A 21472-nucleotide genomic window follows, 5' to 3' on the forward strand; every position below is an offset into this window, starting at 1 on the left:
TAAGCCTCATTAAACGCTACTTTTTTTTTGGGGGGGGGGGGTCCTATCTTTCCTCCTTCACATTCCTCGTTGCTTTTTTGAGTGAGCTCTCTGGCGACCAATATAATAAAAGCAGCACTTACGGGGCGGGAGCAGGGAACTTTACCATTATTTCGGAGGAGGGACTTCCTATAGCGCTGCAGTTGGATGGCAGGGAGCCGCTCGGCTGACACGTAACTGAAGTTAAAGGTGCTATGAAGGCCTCGTCGTGGACCCAACTTTTAACTTCTCTCTAAGCTTGCCCGAGTCACGTCGGAAACTCTGCAAGAGAGGAAGAGAGACCCACGCAGGACTCGCCCGTCTTATTTATTTTGTTGCTTTTAGAGCTAAAAAGAAGGCAGAGCCAGAGTTTGGCTGTAAGTCAGGCGAGAATCTGAGCGGCTACTTTGAAGTTGCAGAGGGGGGAGAGGGTCGAGATTTGGATGCAGCTCTGCTAAAAAAGATAATAATGTGCCCGAAAGCGAGTATTAGCACGTAGCTTGTGTTTTCTGCGTGGAAATGCTCGGGGTGTGAGGGGAGGGGGAGGTTTCCTCAGTTTCCTCAGTTCTCACCGGGAGGGGGAAAAAGTTGAGTCGGAACTTTCCAGCGGCAGAGACGGGGCTTTCGCGCATAGAAGGCGGGGAGGGGTGCGGGTCCAACATGGGAAACGGGGTGTGCTCCCGGAGGCAGCGGAGGATCTTCCAATGTCTCCTTCTGGTCACCGTGGTCTGCGGGGTGATGTACGGGGGCATGGTGTCGTACGAGATGCACAAACAGCTCAAAAGGACGGAGGCGATGGCACTGAAGTATCAGCAACACCAAGAGTCGCTGTCGGCACAGCTCCAAGGTAAACACGGGGGCGGAGAGGTGATCGAATGTTTGTCCACAGCTGACACGACGTTACGTGTCACGCCAAGACTCCGTGGATAAAACTGCATTGTCATTATTGTCGAACATGCTGAAACACCCTTACATCTTTTAAAACAAATTGGAGGACTTGATATTACTTTACTTAACAAACTTAAGTTCGGCGTTCATTTAGCACCTTAAAAACCAGACTGGGTTACAAAATGTTTGTATAGACGTGTTTAAGGTTTTAAATAAAAAATAAAAATAAAAAAAAGTTCCGTCTTCAACATTCCTGGCTTTATTGTAAAGACTGTGTGCTTTACTGGTAATGTTAATAGTCAATTAAATATTTGGATCTTTGGCACACAGCAAAACTGAGAAATTTGATCAATCTGAGATGTAGTTAATGATAAAAGCGTTTTTGGTATCTTTTAAGCATCCTGTAGACAAACGAATCACTATATTAATCAGTAATAACAGTACTCATTAGCTGAGACCCCATGAAAACCACAGTTGTAAACTGAAAAGAGACAGATTTCCCAGAAACATCCTAACTTTCCTGCCACATCTGATCTAGCTGGATTAGAGAAATGATACTTCAGTAAAGCTGCCAATAAACTGGTGATGGCTCCTGACCTCCTGACAATGAGATGAGCATATTTGCCTTTTTAAAAAAATGTTTTAAAAGCATATTTGCCTTTAACGAGAGTTCATTTGTTTTTCCAGAGGTGCAGTCAAAGTGAAATTAGCCCCGTCACTTCCTGCAGCTGTGGTCAACTGAGGCTATTACAACACAAGCGCCTGGTTGCAGTCACTGTATTTTAGCTGTATTCCTAGAAGTCTTAGAGCTCATTTTGTCTTTGTTTTTGTTTTTCTTGATGTTTAGCCACCATGGTGCAGGATGTTGTTGCCATGCTGGCATCCTTGACTCTCAGGTAATCGCTGAAACTAAAAAGCATTACGTTGGAGAAAATTCCCAATTGTGCCCCAGTTATTCCAGAGGATCACATCAGATTAGATTTTGCCTTAAACTTGTACGTTCATGAGCAATAAGGAGTAATTTCCCACAGATTGCCGGAACTTCTAAACACTGTAATGAGCAACATAGTGATACTCAAGTTCCTGCTATAAACGTGGCCTTTAAGACAATGCGCTCATCAGCACAGTTTGTTAGCTTACTTGACAGAAATCCATACATTTTCTTGTCATTTCTGATCATTTGAGTAAAGAGCACCCATATTAACAAAAGTGCCCAAAAACTTATGGAGGACTGGGAGTTCCCCTATCTTGATACCAGATACAGTATACCTATTATATCTAGATGGTCACAGTATATCGCCACTCTGTTTCTGGTTATACCAGTATTACAGGGGGGTGGATGTATTTCCACAGACCTGAACTGAAGAATGACTAAAGGGATCTTCTTATGTCAGCGAAAGCATCAAAACTTAACACAAAGCAGTTCTCTTTACCTTGAAGACAAAACACCCCTGGACCATATTCAAATGCATGCAGACTTCTAGAACTGACCGGTGAAAGATTTAGGGCAGCTTCACGGTATGGCAAACCGATGGGTAATAGGGAAAAATGGCTTACTTGTTTATTGTTGGATTAAAGGCTGGATTACATTGTCAGGTTCTGAGTCTGAGCTGAAAGCCTGACACACTTCTTTGCTTCCTGATGTGGGCGCAAACAAACCTTGTTCTGAAAAGCCATGTAGGAGCGGGCTCTTTGCCCATCGGCTAATTTTAAACTCATGGCATAATGGCAAGGCCCGAAACCTCACATCCTGTCAGCACAGCAGCATGTTCACGCACGCTTATATGGAGGAAGCACTCAGGGTACTGCCGAACAAGATTGTTAAAATGTTGTGAAAGTGGGGTGAAGTTCCTGAAGTTGGGCCTTTTAATAAAACCCTTCTGCTGCTAGTAGATTAAGATGCAATGAAGGTCTTTTAAGGTGAACGTATTTGTGTCTCTATTTACTGGAAAGCAGATATAGTCCATATCTACTGATTTTCAGGACCACACATTGAAGCTTTTACTACTATTTTTTTATGCTTAAGGTGTTTCCAAATAATTGCTGGATTTGTGCCAATAAAGCCTTGCTCTACTGGCAAATCAATTTGCAACAGGAGACTGTTTAGAGGTATAGACCTTGCTAATTCTTCTGTAGTGTCATGACAGTATAGGGTGCTGTATGAGGAATCCACTAAGTTTTTTAACAAGGTATATTTACAAGGCCTAGGCTAAAAGTTCATCGTTGAGAATGCAAAAGCTTAAAAGAAAAAAAAAATTCAGGCAACAGATTACATCACATCCAGTGATGTCATCCATAACAGGGTCCTGCAGGGTACCAGCATACATTATGTAGATTTCAACTTCCTGTAGCTCAGCTCTCTCCTGCTTGTGCGCCACACCCATAACTATCATTGTGAAACAGTGCATCGTTCAGCCAATCACAAAGCCACTTGACAACCACAGCTGACTACAGATTGCTGTTTTTCTGGCCCTATATTTAGAGGTTGGTTATAGCTTGAGGGGTGGGGGCAATGTGAGGGTTGTGAGCCAGGCACATTGATTCCCTGTTATCCACTGCAGCCACAGGCTGGCAGTCATCAGTCATTTAAAGCACTTTAAGTCTTTAACAGGCACTTTGTGGTTATGCGTGCACGCTGACAAATGTGTCACTGTGATTTAACAACCGGCCCTATTTCCAAAGAAGTTGGGATGGCGTGTAAAAGCGTCAGTAGAAACAGAGAGCTGTTATTTACTAATCACCTACATCCTGTATTTAATTGAGAGCAGTGCAAATGGGAGCTCATGAAATATTTAAGATTTAAAATTTAATGTTTGTTTTGATGCTCATTTTGATGAGCGCGAGCTTCGATGGCACTGACACGTTTCAAGAAATTGCGTGTTTGTCGCAACACGTTGTCTTTTAACAACACGTGGTGAGCTTTTGGGAGCTGAGAAGCTGCAGTTTTGAAACCAAAATGTTTCAACATTCTTGCTTAACATCTACAGTTTGAGGCCTTGATAGTGACAATGGGTGACATGCAATATTTAGCTCTTTGGCTTTTGATGTTGTAAATTTGCAGCTGATTGAGGGCCTGTATATACTGTGTACACTATTTACTCTGTTTACAAGTAGCTCAAGAACATTAATGTGAACTGTAGATATCAACATATTTTACATCCTTTCAATGTTACCTGTAGACTCAAAAAACAAACTTGATGAAAAAGAAAATCTTGTGGGGAGTAAATACGCAAACATGCCGTTTCTTTGACCTAATATCACTTCCTGGATCAGGTCATGTGTCTCACAGTCTTTCTGAGTTCCTGTCCCGGTAAGGCCTGACCTGATTGTAACAAAGAGTGACTTGTAAAATAGGTTACCCGTCAAAGACATTAGTCTTGAAGTGTGCAAAACTTAGTAGCAGACAGTTAGTTCCAGAACACATAAAATATTCAATCAACACTTTTTGGATTCTTGGAACATGCATCTGTATTGAACTTCACTCCTAAACCTAATTGGTCTGTTGTGTTTGTATGTCTGGTGTGTATGTGTGTATACACAATGGAAGTAGGAATGTGAACCAACAAAAACGCCACAGAAAAAAAAATTCGTGGCCCACATTTCCTTTTCAACACCCTGAGCCAAATCTAACTGATCTTATCCTCGCCACATCTAAACCAGTAGGTCAATAAATGTCACCACCATAGAAGGCTCCCTTGTTCTTATCTGCACTCAAACCACACTGTGTTTCATCAGTCTGATGGGGAGATGCCCCGATCTGATGTTTGGATCAAATATCGGATTGATCGTAAGTCAAAAAGCTGTATCTGTGACAGTGGCCTGAACTGTGAGGTCGGTGAATTCAGTTCTGAGTTGTTCTCCGTTTACTACGCCACGTGCCACCAACACTGCCAACAGCAGAGCTAATGTAGCATGGAGACAGCTAACAACAAAAGAGTCAACAGTCTGTGGCCATTTCACACTTGTAGCACACACCAGCAGCTCTTTGTATGTTTGCGTTATTGGCCCTCCTCCTGTAGCTGCTCTCTCTTTGCTGTGAGCCTGTTGCATGTATATATGTACATGCTAAGTGAAGGGCCCACGATAGCAGTGAAGTGTGTAGATGCTAAGCAGAGCTTTGCAGACTCACCTCTACATGTTGTAACTGTGAGCTACAACCACTTAGAGTATTAAAAAATGTGGAACAGCCAGTTATGTGGCCTGCTCTGGTTTTTATTTGTGCTGTTGCTTATTCTTTAGGTTGCCCCCCCCCCCCGTGGCAGAGAAGACAGAAGTCATATTATACAAAGAAGTTCTTTGTAGTGGATCCAGGTTTTCAAAAGCAATGAAAACTCTCCATTGTGCTGTCTTTGCTTTCCTTGTATGCTTTTATGACATTTGGTTTTTGAGTTTTGACAGCTGAAGTTGTTTTTTGTGTGTTTATATTCTGGACCTACAGCACTATTTGTTTTTAGGTGGCTAAGGTTCAGGCCTATGTGATACTCATTGCTTCTTTGAATGTAAATTCATCTGCACATTGCTCGATCACTCTTCTATTACAGTACATAATATTCTGCCAGTAGATATAAGGCACTTTTCATGCCCCTGACAGTACGTGTAGTGAGTCTGTTTTGAAATCTTTTCTCTGTACCGTGTTTCAGTACAGTTAGCAATTGTTTGAGATCTATTAGCTCTGAGTTGACCACAAACAATTTAGTTTCTCTCGTGATGGGAAACCAAGTATAAATGCAAACCACAACATCACTCATTATGGCCTGAGCTCTACAGGGAATCAGTACAGTGCTATAAATTAAGCTTTAGACTCCAGTTGTTTGTCGCTCTAGCCCAACCCAGTTGGCCCACAATGAGAGTGTAGCCTAGCTGAGCTCATCTAAGAAAAACATAGCCTCATCTTTGGCACTGCTGAGGAGGTTCAACGCCTCAGAGGAGCAAAATAAAATCCAATCTGGTGAGGTTTTAGACAACCACCTGATCAGGCGTTGATGAAAGAAACTTCGGGAAAGTTTGTTCACTTCTGCTTTACTGCCATTAAGCGTTATATGCTACTTATTCAGCACTGATCCCGGCAGCATTATAACATGCGAGTCACAACTTAAACTTATTGTATTCTAAAATCCGATGAGGAAAGACCAGAGAGTCTGTTGGGAAACAGATGGGATTACTTTAACTTCTGCATGAAAAAAAACAAGAAAAAAAACAGCAAGTGGTGCAGCATGAACTGTTTATCTAAATGGAATCAAATGAGCACACTGTACAGAATCATAAAAGGTATTTTCTTTTTATACACCAGTGCCATAAGAAATGTTCTCACAACGCATAATGAAAAAAGTTGATATAACCACTTTAAAGCAACATTGAGAGTAAAAACGTGGTGAGCTGAATTGTGCGGGTGACTTTTGTTGTCATTACATTGGCTTTTCATATGATAGAAGCAGGTTTTTTGTCCTCTTGATAGTTAGGTACCTTTATTTACACTAGCGCTGGTCTGTTAGGATCAGCTTTCCAGTTTCTTTGAGCTTCGTTTTACTCTCTTGTTAATTTCCTGTCCCTTCTTCTTTTACCCCTGTCCTTCTTTCCTTTTGCTGCCCTCATGATATTAAAACTAAATATAGATGTAGCGAACAGTTATCTTGGAATCTGTTGAGGTGGCACTCAGAGGGAAGAATAGCCACATCATCAGTTTCACTGCCCAGCCCCCAGTGGAAAGGAATAAGTGAAGATTTAATGTTCAGAGTTCTTGTTTTAACAGTTAAATCACATGCTGCCTGGAGACCAGAACAAATGGGGTTTTTCTTTTTTTCTTGCCTGTCCCGTTTGGCTCTTTTGCCATCAGAATTATTGTCTAAAGGCAAAGAAAGATGCCCAATGGAATAACTTTACCAAATCGACCAACCCAGCCTTGCCGTATTGGTCTATTTGATTCGCCTTTTATTGTTTATTTTTATTTTAACCTGCTAAATACGGGACAGACTTGACTGGGGAAAAGAAAGGGGAGAAAGAAGGAGGGAAAGAGAAACAGTGGGGAAGAGGAACGGTGATAAAGGGCAAAAAACAACAAAATAAGCAGACAAAAAATACATATATCAATCACCTGGATCACCTGTTGAGAAAGAAAAAAGAGAAAACAAGCAGGAAAAAAAGAGCAATAGAATAAACAACATCACGATGATCTATGGGAATATAACGAGTAAATACTAAATATTAAACATTATTGTGCAGCACGTCAGATCGACAGCGCACAGTGTGCTTTGAGGTAGGAGCCAAAAAGGGTGTAGTTTGTGTGTGTGTGAGCACCCGTGTGTACACCTGTGAGCATGTAATGATCTGTTAGAGGGTGTGGGGGGGCCACAGCCCCGTCCTCCAGGGCTGAAGCAGGTATGGAGGAGATCAAACTCCAGACATCCAGAGGCCCCCAGAACACAAGAGACCAAGGAAGACCAACAGAGGGGCAGCCGCGCCACTGTCCCAGAAAGAGCTGAGGAGAGTCCCAGATGAGGGCTCACTCAGCAGCCGCGGAGCAGAAGCCAGGGGGAGTTGCAGTGACGTGCCCGTGAGCTCCGCCGGCAGCCAGCTGCGCCAGAGTGACCGAGCCCCAGGCCGAGGGGCACCCCACCCCCGAAGTGGCCCGAGCGAGCCCCAGGCTCCAGGCCCCGACAAGCAGCCACCAAGGAGTGAGCCGGTGTGTACCTGGACGCCCATCCCCGGACACAAAGAACCACCAACGCACCGATGTCTGAGGGCGTCTGCCACTGGCAGGGGAATGGTGGTGGGGGAGATAGGCCTCCATACCTTGGAGGGCCTGAGATGTCCCCAGAGAGGTGGCGGCTGATACCCAACCTGACATATAGACACAGACAAACAGGCACACACAGATACAAACATCCATTCCCACCCTCATGCTCTCATGTACACTTACTCCACACTCAACCAACGTGGAGACAGACATAAAGAGACGCTGTACACACGATCACACTCCCCAAGCGTACTCTAATCCCCGGGTCTAGGTACCCTTGCCCCTGGAAGGGGAAACTGCACCCAGACCCAGGTAGTGTTACCCTTTTCCCTGGGGTGGAGAGAAGCAGACTGCCCCGGCTCGGCAGCAGCAGGGAGGCCCCACATTCCAGACCCCAATCAGACGGCCAACTCCTCCTCCTAGCCCCCCCGCTCCAACAGGCAGCAGAGAACAGGGGTGTGTGAAGACTCCAAACCTGACCAGAACAAATTAATAGCGGTACAGTCAGATTCTAACGTGAGACGCTGTCCAGTTGTCAGTAGCTTCCTACTGAAATGTGTTAAATAGATGTAATGCATTTAGTGAAAAAATAAACTGAGGTTAATGGCAAGTTAGAAAATGTGTCCAAGTTAGAAAATGCCTTCACGAGTTGCCTCAAGAACTGACCAAAGCTGACTCGCAAGAAATAAACCTGACATTTCTCAGTATGTTGCACTGCTAACAGTGATCGAGGACTACTTATGCTGCTTTGTTCACAGTCGGGTTGCTTTTTGTTTCTCTGATTTAGAAAAGATGAGGATCATGAAATGGGGAGGAATAGGGAGATTATGGAGAGTTCAGAGCAGCGGTCCCCAACCCCCGGGCCTCGGACCGGTACCAGGCCGCGAGAGTTGAGGCTCAGGTGTGAAATGTATAGTTTTCAGGGTTTTTATCGGTTTTCAGCGTTATTTTTGTTATCGTTTTTTATCGTTTACTCTGTTTTCCTGGGTCTTTTCACGTGTGTTATGAATAAATTTTCTTTTTTTCGGTACCGGTACTAGTTTTATTTTGTTGTATTTATCCGCGACACCTTGAAAGCCGGTCCATGAAAATATTGTCGGGCATAAACCGGTCCGTGGCGCAAAAAAGGTTGGGGACCGCTGGTTTAGAGGATAGCTGGAGAGGTAAGAAATGAATCTAAACAGGTACTCAAGCTTTTAGAGCATGAAGAGGATAAGACTTTTATAGGACTATTCTTTTCATATTCTTTTAACAAATACAGCTGAGGTCAGGAGTTTACATACACTTATCAAGGACATGAATGGCATGGTAATTTGGGACTTTTAATAATTTCCTTGAACAAAAAAACAAGTGTGACTTCATTTAGGATTTTCTCTAATCCACACAATGTCAAAATTATACATACTGTCCTAAATATATACATATACTCAAAGTGCTGACAGTTCTACAGTATATTTGCCATGGTCAAGCGCTAACTCCTCAGTAGTGATCACAATTGACTACTGGTAATTTCTCTCTGCAGCATAGAACAGATTTGTTTGACACCTTATTGGTTTGACCAATATTCAGAACAATGAGAAAGTCCAAAGAACTCACTGAAGATATAAAATTGTATTGTAGAAACAACCCAGGAACCAGCAAGGCTCAAGCCTGCCATGAACTAGAAATTGCCAAATCGCCATAGACTGAGAGTATGGGAAGAAATGAAGAAACTGCTGAGAAAAGTTTTATGAGACAAGACAAAGACCTAGGAATGCTGTATCAGCTTTCAAGCATGGTGGTGGTAGCATTATGCTGTGCGGCTGCTTTGCTGCCTGTGGTAATGGCATTTTGCAGAAAGTGGATGGGATAATGAGGAAGTTTGACAACATCTAAATTCTTCAACTTCACCTCAGATCAACAGCTAGGAAGTTTAAATTTTGAGGGAATATTGTGTTCCAACAGGACAATCATCCCAAACATGCATCAAAACTGTTTTTGTAAGGGATAAAGCTTCTACAATGGCCTTCCCAAAGCCCCAACCTCATTGTTATTTGTCGACTACACTTAAAAGCCCCTTAAAAAGTTAAAGATATGTGCTGGGAAAAGAAGAGTTCAAAGAAATCACCGAAAGACCAAAATGATCAGACATTCGCGCTCATGAATGTATGTAAACCTCTATTTGCAAATGTATGCTCAGTATATCTGCATACTTGGCAGCAATAGAATGACAGTGTGTATGTAGTCAAATTTTACCCAGAATACTTTGCTCCTGCACTGACCTACTTCCCCATGCTTTGAATATTGCTTGATGTAGACTGTAGATATCTACGTCAAGCTAGTTTGCTAAGAAAATTGCCAAAAGGATCTTCACTTCACTTCACTTGACTAATGTTGAGGTTGTTTTTGCAGTCCAAGTGTTGGTATTGCAGCTTTGTGTTTGGTTTGCTGGTCCAGATAGATGTCAAAGCACTCACTAATACTTCCCTTAATTCATCCCCTCCATGTTTCCTGTAGTGGTGTATGAGCATCGCTCCAGGTTGGAGAAGAGTCTTCAGAAGGAGAGGTTGGAGCACAAAAAGGCCAAAGAAGGTGAGAAAAGTAGCATGTACACTCAGTCTCGACTTAAGGAATTTGTCCGTATTGAGGAGTTTGTGCTAAAGTAAATATTAGACTGCAGTAGAGTCAGTTTTTAAGACAACATAATTATTGAGTTTAAATTTAAGAAAAAAATTCTGCAAAATAGTGCATCTATTTAAATTGTAATCTCAAGTGTAAATTTGGTTTCAATTAGCTTCTTTTCTGTTGTTTTTGTCTTTTTCAGATTATCTGGTTTATAAGATCGAAGCGCAGCAATCATTGAACAGAGAGAAGGTATCTTTTGTACACTACAGTGTTGCTTTTTTATTTGTTAGTTGGCTTCTTTATTTTGTCTGCTTGAGATATCTGTGCAGAACTTGTGTGCAAACAATTATCTCTCTTTTTTTTCTTTTTTTTTAAATCCTCTAACAGCAAGAATCAAACGGCAAATACAACTCCTTACAAGTCCAACATCAGATGTTAAAGGTCAGAAACCCAAAACACACATAGATACACTCACTTATCCTCTGGTTTTCTTCTTCCTTTTAACACAGACATCCTCATATTTAACCTTTCTTCCTCTTATCCAAACAGACAAATTCTTCCTGGCCTTTTGTCCCTTTTTTGTAGTTTTTGATGTTATGTTTGTAACAAGAGCTTTCCTTCAGAATCAGCACGAGGACCTGAAGAGGCAGTATTATGATCTGCACGAGCAGCACCAAGTCCAGGGCAAGGATCACAGCCGGCTGCTGGGTGAACACAAGGAGCGCTACGATAAACTTCAGGAGGCCAAAGAGATAGAAGTCTCCCAGCTCAAAGGTAATGACTTGTGCCAGGTTTCTGCAAACAAACACTGAATGAAACAATGTAAATATGAGTGTAAGAACGTTAGCTTCTATTATTAGCTCATCCGGATGATGAACTGATGAGCTAATGCCGCAGTGGGGTGGACGAACTTTTTTCAGTATTTAGCAAAGTCATTAACATCAGAGTCTGTGTGACATCATAACTGCACAGAATGATAAAGAAAGAACTTTTATGAATTAGATTTCCACATTAGCAGGGCATGGTTTGGGCCTTCTTATCACCATAGTGCTAACATCAGTTATATGGTCAAATGCAATGACCTGCTGTTCACATATTGTCATGCTTTTTATGGTGACCCATGTAGTCACACTGTACTCCTGAACTCAAACCCTGCTGGTGAACAAGAGTGATTTCTCCTGGATGTGACCGTTTTTCAGCCTTCTTCACTTTATATTGGATTTTAATTCTCGTTAATTTATATAGCTGCCTTTTACTGTAAAATTGATCTTTTCTAGCTCGACAAATGACATCACGTCTCTGAGCCTAGGATACGACTATAACAGAGATGCAAAAGAGAAAAAATTGTATTGCAGAGAAATGATCTTCAGGGGAACAAGTGGAACCACAAATAATAGCAATGAAAAAGCCCACATTCATCCAGGTCCCTGAACCTTACACGTGTTCCTGAAGGAGCAGTCTAAAACCTGTGCAGGTTACAGCAGGAATAAAACATCTGCCATGACATCTGTCACATTGGTCCATTAATACATTTTGGACAACTGTATGAGAACCTGGGTGTAGTTTATGACTCAGGACAGCTTTTTCCCACCATTGATCCGTCAGCATGATTCCAAGCTCGCACTCTCCGGCAGTTTTGTCTAGTATCCAGGGCCGTCAGCGTGTCACATTTTGAGTATAAGTGATTTTTTTCCACTTTTACTCTGTCTCCATCTCCTGACTTAATGACATACTGCATGTAAAATTGCTTTTATTTTCACATTTCTGGACTGCAAAATGATTTTGTCATATTTTACAGTTGAATGGTGTGAAAACAAACGTGGATTTAATTTGCTTTTATAAAATATTCAAATGTTGGTAATATGGAGTATAAGGACAGACAAGTAAGAGTTAATATGACTGGTTGTAATAATTGGAAAGTTATTGCAGGAGAAGTTGTTTGACATGTTGTTTGTTTTTTTTTCTTCTCTTTATTTCTGATTTGTTGCGGTGGCAGAGAGTGTTGTTAACCTAAGAGAAGAAAATAAACAACTGAGGAAAGCCCATCATGACATTCACGTGCAGCTACAGGACGCCCAGGTGAGAAAGACTCTGGACATTTCTTACTTTTCTTCATCCTGTATGTCTGCACAGATATATTTTTTCTTTCTTGTCATAAATGTGAATGGCTCCTTGGCTCACTTTTGTCGGATTTGCTTGTTCAGATCCACCATCAGGACCTGAAGGCAGCCCACGATCACCTCGCACTGACGCTGGAAGACCACAAGAGTGCGCTGGCTGCAGCTCAGGTAAGGGTTCAGCCTCCTGGTTTACTGCCGTCACTGAGTACAGCAGCTGATTGATGCCGTAGGCAGGGGGGGGGTTGTGTGTTTTTTGGCAAATCTATAATTGTCTTTCTCCTTAAGAGTGACCTCTGAACTGCCTGAACAGTTTACTGAATACACTGAGCTCTGCTGATAGATACTCACTTTCATTTCTCTCAATTCCCCCACCTCTCTCTCTCTTTCTGTCTGCATTTACTAATTTGTTTTAAAGCCTGGCCTGCTTTCCATCAGTGCGTTTGCTTGGACACACACACACACATGCATACACGCTCTTTCCTTCACTCCAGGGGGTTTGATTTAGTCAGGGCTGTCAGCGCAGTGCATCTAAAGCACACTGCAGCCAATCAGCCAGAAAGCTATAATGGAGGGAGTGGAGCGAGACAAAGGGACGAGGGAGGAATTTAGCAAGAATTTTTAGAATTTAACCCTCTGGCCTGTTCTGAAAGTATGCGCGTATAAAAGGATTTAACGGTACGAGGGCCAAAACTGAACGGACAGTTTGAAAGAAAATATCCGTATCGCCGCAGGGAAAGCTTCATTTATTTCTTTCCTTTTTAAAAAAAAAAAAGATGGAAGCTAATTAATGGCTGTACAGGAGGTTGTTTTTGCTATATTTTTTTAATTTATTTTTATTAATATAGCACCTTTCGTAGATCAAAAACTGCTTTACAATAAAGACAAGCATAAAAAATACAGAAAATAAAAACATAGCATCATAAAACCCAAAACTGGTTAAAAACCAGTCTGAATAAATGAGTTTTCAGACGGCGCAAAGATGGAGGCCACAGCTCTAAATGATTTATCATGGAAGAAGAGGTTTAGGCTTCTGTGTTGCATAAATATATACACACTCACTAGCCACTTCATTAGATACACTTTGCCAGTACAGGGTTGCACCACCTTAATGCTTTGTCATTAATTCAACAAGGTGCTGGAAACACTCCTCAGAGACAGCATCACACAGTTGCTGCAGATCCCGTTCACTACATCCCAAATGTGTAGATGTTGCAGCGTTAATTAAGACCTGTGAGACCAGACGGTGTTTTTCCAGTTTTCTATTGTCAAGTTTTGGTGAGCCTGTGTGAGCTGTAGCCTCAGTTTCCTATTTTTAGCTGACAGGAGTGAAACCTGGTGTGGTCTTCTGCAGCTGTAGAACACATTCAGAGATGCTCTTCTGCATACCTTGGTTGTAATGAGTAGTTGTTTGAGTTACTGTTGCCTTCCAGTCACCTCGTGTTTTGCCAACTGTCAGTTGTCAGTCACTGAATATTTTCTCTTTTTCGGACTGTTGAGTTGCTGCCATGTGATTGGCTGTTTAGATATTTTTGTTAGCGAGTAGTTAAACAGGTTTACTTAATTTTGTAATGGTAAAAATGTGTTCTTAATCTTTGCCTTTCTCTTCTCTTGTTCACTTTAGGCACAGGTGAATGAATACAAACAGCTCAAGGAGACCCTGCAAAAGGCGCCCAGCATGGTACAACATGCACAAGCCAACGCACATGAAGATCAGCAGGCTCACTGGAACACTGATTCAAGGGTAATCTGGGATTCTTTGGGATGAAGTAATAATACTGTTTTATTGAGAAAGACAAAAAGTTTACTGTAAATATCAAAAGATCTCAAGATTTCTCTCATGGCTCTCTACTCGGTTGGCTCACCAGGCCAATGAAGCGCACGCCCACTCTGAGGTCCAGTCCCACTCCACTGTAACCCAGCACGCCCTGTCTGAGAAAGACGAGGACAGAGAGGGAGAGGCAGAGAGGAGGAGGGAGCTGGCAGAGGAGGAGATGGCCCAAGCTGGACAGCCTCAGAAGCTGGAGGAGGACCCAGACCAGCTACAGGATGAGCAGCAGGAGGAAGAGCAGGAGCCAGAACATGAAGAAGAGAATGAGAACGCATTGGACCGACGGAAACGCCAGCCACAGATGGTCAGCAGTGGTTTAGACTAAAAGATCTTATCCAAACAGGGTTTAAACAGATCTTGAAGTGGACGTCTGTTTCCTGCTGGTATTAGTTAGTTCAGTGTGACTCTGCTTATGCAGTGTTTTTTTGTTTTTGTTTTTTTTTTTTTGTTTTTTTAGCTTTGAGGAAACATGGAGAACCCCCTCCCCCCCCCCCCACACACACACACAAAGATTGCTTTATATTTATATCTAAACTTGGCATCAATTCAGTGCGGTTGATGAGCTCTAATTCACTTTTTTCATGCTCTACATGATATTTCCTCTCTCTTGTATTTATAACTCTCTCAGGATCCTCCTGTGAATCTGCATCCAGAGGACCAGCTGCAGCACAAGGTGCCCCCCCAGGTTCAGCATCTAAAGTCAGCCTATGAGCAGCAGCAGGAGCAGCAGCGGCTGCAGGCTCAGAGGGCAGAGGAGGGCAGGCAGATCCAGAGGCGGCAGGAGGCCCTCCAGGCCGAGAGGGAGAGGGTGCTGAAGGACAGGGAGCAGAGGCTGAAGGTGGAGCAGGAACGTGAGCAGCAACAGCACAGGGAGGCCGACAGACGGGAGCAGATCCTGAGAGAAGAACACGAGAGGTCAGGTTTAAGATCGGAGTGAGCTCAGTTTTAAAGAAACAGAGCAGTCGCAGCGAGTAGTAAACTTTGAACCGCGGCACATTTTCTTATTACATTTCTCCAAATGAATTAATAAAATAGCTTTACAGAAGAACACGTGCCTGTACTTACTTGCACTGTACTCGTCTCGGTTATTAGGAAGAGGACTGAATACGAGAATGTGGACAATGATATTCGAGAAGACGACGGTCACGCTGAGGTTGATGAAGGTGAGATTTGCAGGAAAACGTCTTCCATATTTCTCACTGCACAAATATTCCCTTCAATCATTAGAGCTCACAGAAGCAGCCGGTTGATGTTAGTGGATTTAGTTTGTGTGTTGCGTCTGTGTGTTAACAGAGAGAGACGTTCATATGTTGCACGAGCAGGAGGCGGAGGAGAATCGAGAGACGGATCACAGAGTGCCGCCACATCAGCAGGTGGATGTCTGTCTGTCTGTCTGTCTTGCCGTCTTGCTCGCTCCATCTGTTAAAACATCCTCGGGCTCTCTCTGTCCTCCCAGCTCATTCGCTTGCTTAACATTCACACCGGTCTATCATACGCCATACACTCATTCAGCCATCCATCAGAACATCGATTCTTTAATCACCCCAGCCCACTTCCATATTCATCTGTTCCCTCTCTATCCGCACTTGTCTGTCAACCTACTGAGCTGGTAAATCTTCTGAATACTAGCCAGAGAATTAATAAAACATTACAGGAAACTGACAGGTTGACAGTTTTATTTCCAGCAAAAACATACTCATTTTATCATATCCACAGCTCTTATTCTAAATTTGTTATTTTGCTATAGGGTGACATAGACGGTGACTTGAACCCTGAGGACGACCCCAACAACCAGGGAGAGGATGAGTTTGACGAGGCCGAGGACGCCCGGCTGCCGCACCGCGCTGCCGAAGCAGATGAAAATGCGGCTGAAGAGGAAGAGGAGCCTGCAGTGCCGGCCCAGCACATTCAAATGCAACAACCGACTGTGGAGGAGGAACTGGTGGTGAGTCAGGGGAGGCGACAGTAGTGAGATACTCACAATCTCTATTCAGCATCTGCACACGCAGCTACTGACATTACAGCAACATTACGGGCTGAACAGGAAGATGATTAGAGGAAAATGCCAACAATGGAAGAGGAGGGGCTTGTTGGCAGCTATAAAGTGCTGAGCTTTGTGCGGATGTTAATCATTCAGTGAGCTCTTCAGAGAGACCCATTGTTTCAAAAATGTTTATAGCCAGACTGCATGGCGAGGTGCACCTTAATATAAATATATATTAAGTGAGAGAGAGAAACCGCAGGATCTATGATGAAAAGTAAACTTTATATCCTGTTTTAACTTGTTCTGTGATTTGTGTGCATTCAGATAGCTGGAAATCCAGACCAGCAAGAGGACACACTGGATGACCAGTACCAGGAGGAAGCGGAAGATGAGGTAACGTGCATGCTCACACACATGCCTTTCGTACTGAGTGATAGTAGAGTGGTGCAAAACACTTGAATGTAAGACTATCAAAACTAAATGAATATGGTTTAGTATAATATAATGCTGCAATACATTTGCATCTCAGTGTCGTGACTAAAGTTTCATTGTTGCAATTCGTAAATGTGGTTTTTCTTGTCCTGAAGGCCCAGGAGGACATAGCTGGTGGACAGAAGAGAGATGAGGAGGGAGAGGATCAATATAAAAAAGAGAACAGAGACCAGGTATGTTCTGTGGGAAAGCAGTCAATCCTCCTTTTCTCAATTCCTAGATTTCCTTGATTCCTCTCCCATCAAATATCGGAGGCGGTGAGGAAAAGTCACAAGGGGAAAGAAGTCAAAGTAACAGGCCAAGTACATGAGCTTTTTTTTAAACTAGGCCATTTTTGATGAAGTTCTGAACATGGAGTAATGTTACTACATGTGACATGTAGTCATGCACATGGTTTAATCGTCTTAAATAACTGAAACGTGTGATTTTAAAAGGTCAAACGTTTAAAGAGTCATCCCCTGCTGTTTGCCATAAAGGTTAAAAGACCTGTGTATCCTGGGTTATAGCTCCATTCTCCTCTGCCCTCCTCATCTAGGCATGATTTCCAGGAGGGCCGAGGAGACAAGGAGGCACAAATAAGAGAAATAAGAAAAACGTAATGGGTTTCCTGCTTTCAAACAAAGTCCCTTCTGGAAGCAAGTCTAGTCACTCGCTAACCATTTTGCTACTGCGACTATCTAGATTATCTTTAAATTCAGCTATTGCCTGGACATTAAACCTACACCTTAATGTGATGGATCTAAAAATACAGTCTCTTTTTAAAAAAGAAAATCGGAGGTTTTGTTGATGTCAGTGCTTACTTTTTTTTTTAAATCAGGATCTACTGGTCATTAGAAGTACTGCACTCCCGTTAAAGCTGCTGCTTGGTTAAGACAGAAAAGTATCGTCCTTAGATCAAAGAATTACGACACACTGTCTGTTAAATAACAATTTCAATGGCTTTACTATTACAGGATGGTTATTTTAAAACTAAAAAATACTCTAAGGTGTTTCCACTGGCCAAGGAGTTAAAGATTTTTCTTCACATCGCTTGAAGTTTACTCTCTGCTCATGCAGTCTTCCCTGCAGCTGAAACCACCAACCTCACAATCCGCTTTACTTCCTAGGCCTCCCGTTTCCCATTTAACCTGCACAAATGTGGAATTCATTTTTATTCCCAGCATCATCACATCAGGTTCCGTTCCACCTCACAAGTAACATCACACCCTGAAACCTTTCCTGGAGGAAAACGGTCGAGGTGCACACAGCGAAATGTTCTGGGTTCACATCCAGAAATATATTCACCTGTGCAGGGATTCACTGGTGTGTAGCTCAAGTGTGTCAGAGCACACTGTGCTGTCTCTGTAATGTAAACCCTGGCCCATGTGACTCACGGTAAATGAGAAAGATAGGATGTCGAGTCAGTCGGAGTGTCGTGTGTTCGCCTGCATTTGGTTTAATTTGGCATATAAGGAAGTCTCAATATATGACAAAGTCTATAAGCCTTAATACTCCTGTTATGTGGTATTTTAATTGGTTTGAGATATTTATTCAGTCTTTATAAAGTCTGCAAAACATTGAAAACTTTTGAAAACCAGCCGTCCACAGAGCTGAAATATCCTTGAGAAAGACATCTGACTCCTCACTGTCAGCTGGTCTGTAACTAACAGTAACTTCTGACCTTGGAGACAGATTAGAGCGATTATCATTTATCATCTTTAATATATTCAAAAAAAAGACTTCATTAAAAAAAATCACATTGATAGACTTATAGTTCATACTGCCACTTACCACCTCTGCAACAGGAGCTCAGCGGATCTAAGCTTCATTCATGCATCGCTGCACAGGAGGCAAACACTAACTGTAAATGTCTGAAATGATCGTGTTTACATGACTCCTGGTCATTAAATCAGGTTGTGTGCTTGTAATTCGCTTCCAGGATAAAGGTAAAAACCATGAAGGGCCAAGAATGGACGGGGATCACAGAAATGATGCCAAGAATAACGAGGACGTGAATTACGAGGAGGAAGAAGAGGAGGGGGAGGAGGATGCAGACAAGGGAAACGATCAAAGGGCAGAAATGTAGAAGTGCCTTTTTGGTTTTTTAAAAGCTTGCCTATAGTACCAATCAGGGCATTCTTTCCCTTGAATCCCAAAGGAATAGCACCAGCCATCCACTGAGATACAACTGGGATATTATGCTCAGAAGATGAAGGACAATATTTCAAACACTTCTGAGATTTGAAAGGATCAGCTGACACTGTGGAAATGGACAAAATTTGGTGGGTGTAAATGAGATCTATACAGTATAGTTTTTATATAATTTTTATTCATTTAATTTTCCGTCTACTTTCTCGTCTGCCTGACTGCCTGGTAGTTCTTGTTTTTAAGAGCAGGCAGAGAATGTATTTTGTTTATCAAAGTGCTTTGTTTGAGCGTGTGTGTGTGTGTGTAAAGGATGCATGTTTATTCTGATGTCACGATCAGGCCTTCATACATATATATATGTTTCATGCAGACAGTTGTAATCACGGTAGAACTCAAATGTCATTTTCTGTTATTTATTTTTTAATAGGACGAACTCTGACAATCATAAAAAAAAGTGCAAAATTTTGATTTTTAAAAGTCTGTGTTATCGTGATCCTTACCAGTTTTGTAAAGCTGATACATTGGTGCATTAAAAAAAATATCCTGGATATTATTACAGATGCCAATCGGTAAGCCACTTCTGGTGAAGCTGCTCACTGTGACATGTGCCTTTCCATTCTCCTAAGTCTTTTTAGGTCATTTTACATTTGGAAAATCATTTTTTGATGAGGTGGGAGCGAGAAGAGCACACCAGTTGGTGATCCTTAAGCTTCATTCAGCATGGCCTTTAATGGAGAACTATTTCATGTCCACTGCTGATGGGAATTTACTCTTAATTTACTGCAGCTTCTCTAGTCTGCTGGGCAATGTATAGTAAAATAAATGCTGAATATTTGTACATTTGTACACCAGTTATATTTGATACAGAAAAGTGCGGGTTTCATTGTACTGAATTGCTGCCTGTGTGGAATAAAGAAGATTTCACATAATTGTGATCTGTGTAGTCTGATTCTGTATATTCACCTCTTTGAAAATGCGCTTTAAGGTTGCTAATAAGTCGTCAGTGGTGGTTGACAATTTTAATACTCTGAGTGAGTGTGAGGAAGGTGGTGGAGGTGTGAGGGTCAATCAGCTTGTTACAATCATCTAAGACTTCATCTTAAGAGTCTTTCTGAATATTCTGGTAAAAATTTGTATTTTTTTAAACAAAATTAAAATATAGAAACTACATAAATGATCTAAATTATTATTATTTTATCCATTTGTTAACTTTTGGGTTATTTCAGCTTTGGCTACTCTCACCTACCCTGTTTTCCCATCAGTAGGTCACTTAGGATTTGCACCTTTGATCGATTATCTAACACACAGCTGTCAAACTCCAGGCCTTGAGGGCCGGTGTCCTGCAGGTTTTAGATGTGTCCTTGATACAACACAGCTGATTTAAATGGCTAAATTACCTCCTCAACATGTCTTGAAGTTCCCCAGAAACCTTGTAATGAACTAATCATTTGATTCAGGTGTGGTGACCCAGGGTGATGTCTAAAACCTGCAGGACACCGGCCCTCAAGACCTGGAGTTCGACACCTCTGATCTAACAGCTTAGTCACACTTGAGTGGAAAAAAAGATGCCAACCTTGCAAGTTGGAAAAAATCTGATTGCATTAATCACTTTGCTGTTGGAGACCGATTGGAAGTAGTAGCAACCACTTTCACTTGCAAGGAAATTGCACGGGTCAACTGGTAGGAGGCAGGCTTTCTCTAAACAATCAGTCCGACTTGGACTGAATGCAGTCACTCAGCCAGAAATAACTGTTGTCTAATATATAAACACACAGATTGCCAACATGTTGAATTTACTCTGAATTACTACGTGACTGAGGGCAAGTCGTCTGTTACACATCAGGGGGTTTGAGTCAACTTGCTGCCAAGTGGTTCTATTGTTGTGTTCCAACATAAAAGCACAGTCACTGAGTGCCTATGCTATTTTGCAGTTAAATCGCAGTTCTGCAGCAACTATGTCAGCTGACTTGCACCAAAATCACTCTGAAGATGGCAGCTGACTGCGAGTGGTCACAGACCTGGTCCCCGCCATTTCAAAGGCGATCAGTTTGTTAGTGACCCCATTCACACACACACACAAGCATTTTATTTTTCAATATAACTCGGGGTTCAGTATCTTGACATTTGAGCCACCCCAAATGGCACAAACATTTTGGTTGTGGTGTGGTCTCCCACTACAGTGTGTATAACTATTACCCCTAGAAATTGTGGGTTGTGTATAAAATGGGTGTAATTCTTAAATACGTAATGCAATACTTTTCTTAAAGGCCTTGAATTAAAGCTGAGTGTCTGTACTTCATTCACATCTTGATTGCTCGATCTTAAATAAAAATCTATTACGGTGGTGCACAGAGCAAAATAAACTGCAACACTGTCCAAACTGTGCCAGTCAGGCTCTGGTTCACATCTGTATGACACGGCACAAATGTTCCCAAATGTTCTAGCCCTGCTCCTTATCTACCACTCTGAGCTGAGAGGTAAGAAGGCCATGTGTATGTGAGCTCACTCACATGGGAAATGAACCGGCAAATCAGGACGAAATGAAAATCAAACGAGAGGGGGTCGACGGAGAAAGGCAATTATCTCTAATGAACAACGTTTGTCCCTAGCACACAGTCTCAATCAGATCAACCCTCCTCCCCTCAGTCTCTATTTACGCTCTCTGTTCCCATCTCCAT

The 21472-nt window shown here is 42.3% G+C and overlaps 1 protein-coding gene across 1 annotated transcript; it reads left to right on the forward strand.

Moving 5' to 3' along the window:
• The first annotated feature begins 162 nt into the window (after positions 1–162).
• golim4a (golgi integral membrane protein 4a) lies at positions 163–19723 on the forward strand. The gene is made up of 16 exons (XM_005920121.3): positions 163–865; positions 10136–10210; positions 10443–10492; positions 10631–10684; positions 10867–11017; positions 12240–12322; positions 12448–12531; positions 13985–14104; positions 14229–14495; positions 14820–15106; positions 15284–15354; positions 15485–15564; positions 15939–16136; positions 16500–16568; positions 16763–16840; positions 18586–19723. Exons 1-16 carry the CDS (start codon positions 679–681, stop codon positions 18730–18732), a joined length of 2001 nt encoding a protein of 666 aa, XP_005920183.1. The 5' UTR covers positions 163–678; the 3' UTR covers positions 18733–19723.
• The last annotated feature ends 1749 nt before the right edge of the window (positions 19724–21472 follow it).

The sequence above is a fragment of the Haplochromis burtoni genome, unplaced genomic scaffold (genome assembly GCF_018398535.1).
Source record: "Haplochromis burtoni strain Fernald_Lab_line unplaced genomic scaffold, NCSU_Asbu1 Contig_38, whole genome shotgun sequence".
In the NCBI taxonomy this organism is placed as follows: domain Eukaryota; kingdom Metazoa; phylum Chordata; class Actinopteri; order Cichliformes; family Cichlidae; genus Haplochromis; species Haplochromis burtoni.

Coding starts and splice junctions, on each gene's coding strand:
- golim4a (XM_005920121.3), top strand. CDS start 679: ATGGGAAACGGGGTGTGCTCCCGGAGGCAGCGGAGGATCTTCCAATGT. Junction 15,107..15,283: donor CTGAGAGAAGAACACGAGAG/GTCAGGTTTAAG, acceptor CTCGGTTATTAG/GAAGAGGACTGAATACGAGA. Junction 16,841..18,585: donor AAAAAGAGAACAGAGACCAG/GTATGTTCTGTG, acceptor ATTCGCTTCCAG/GATAAAGGTAAAAACCATGA.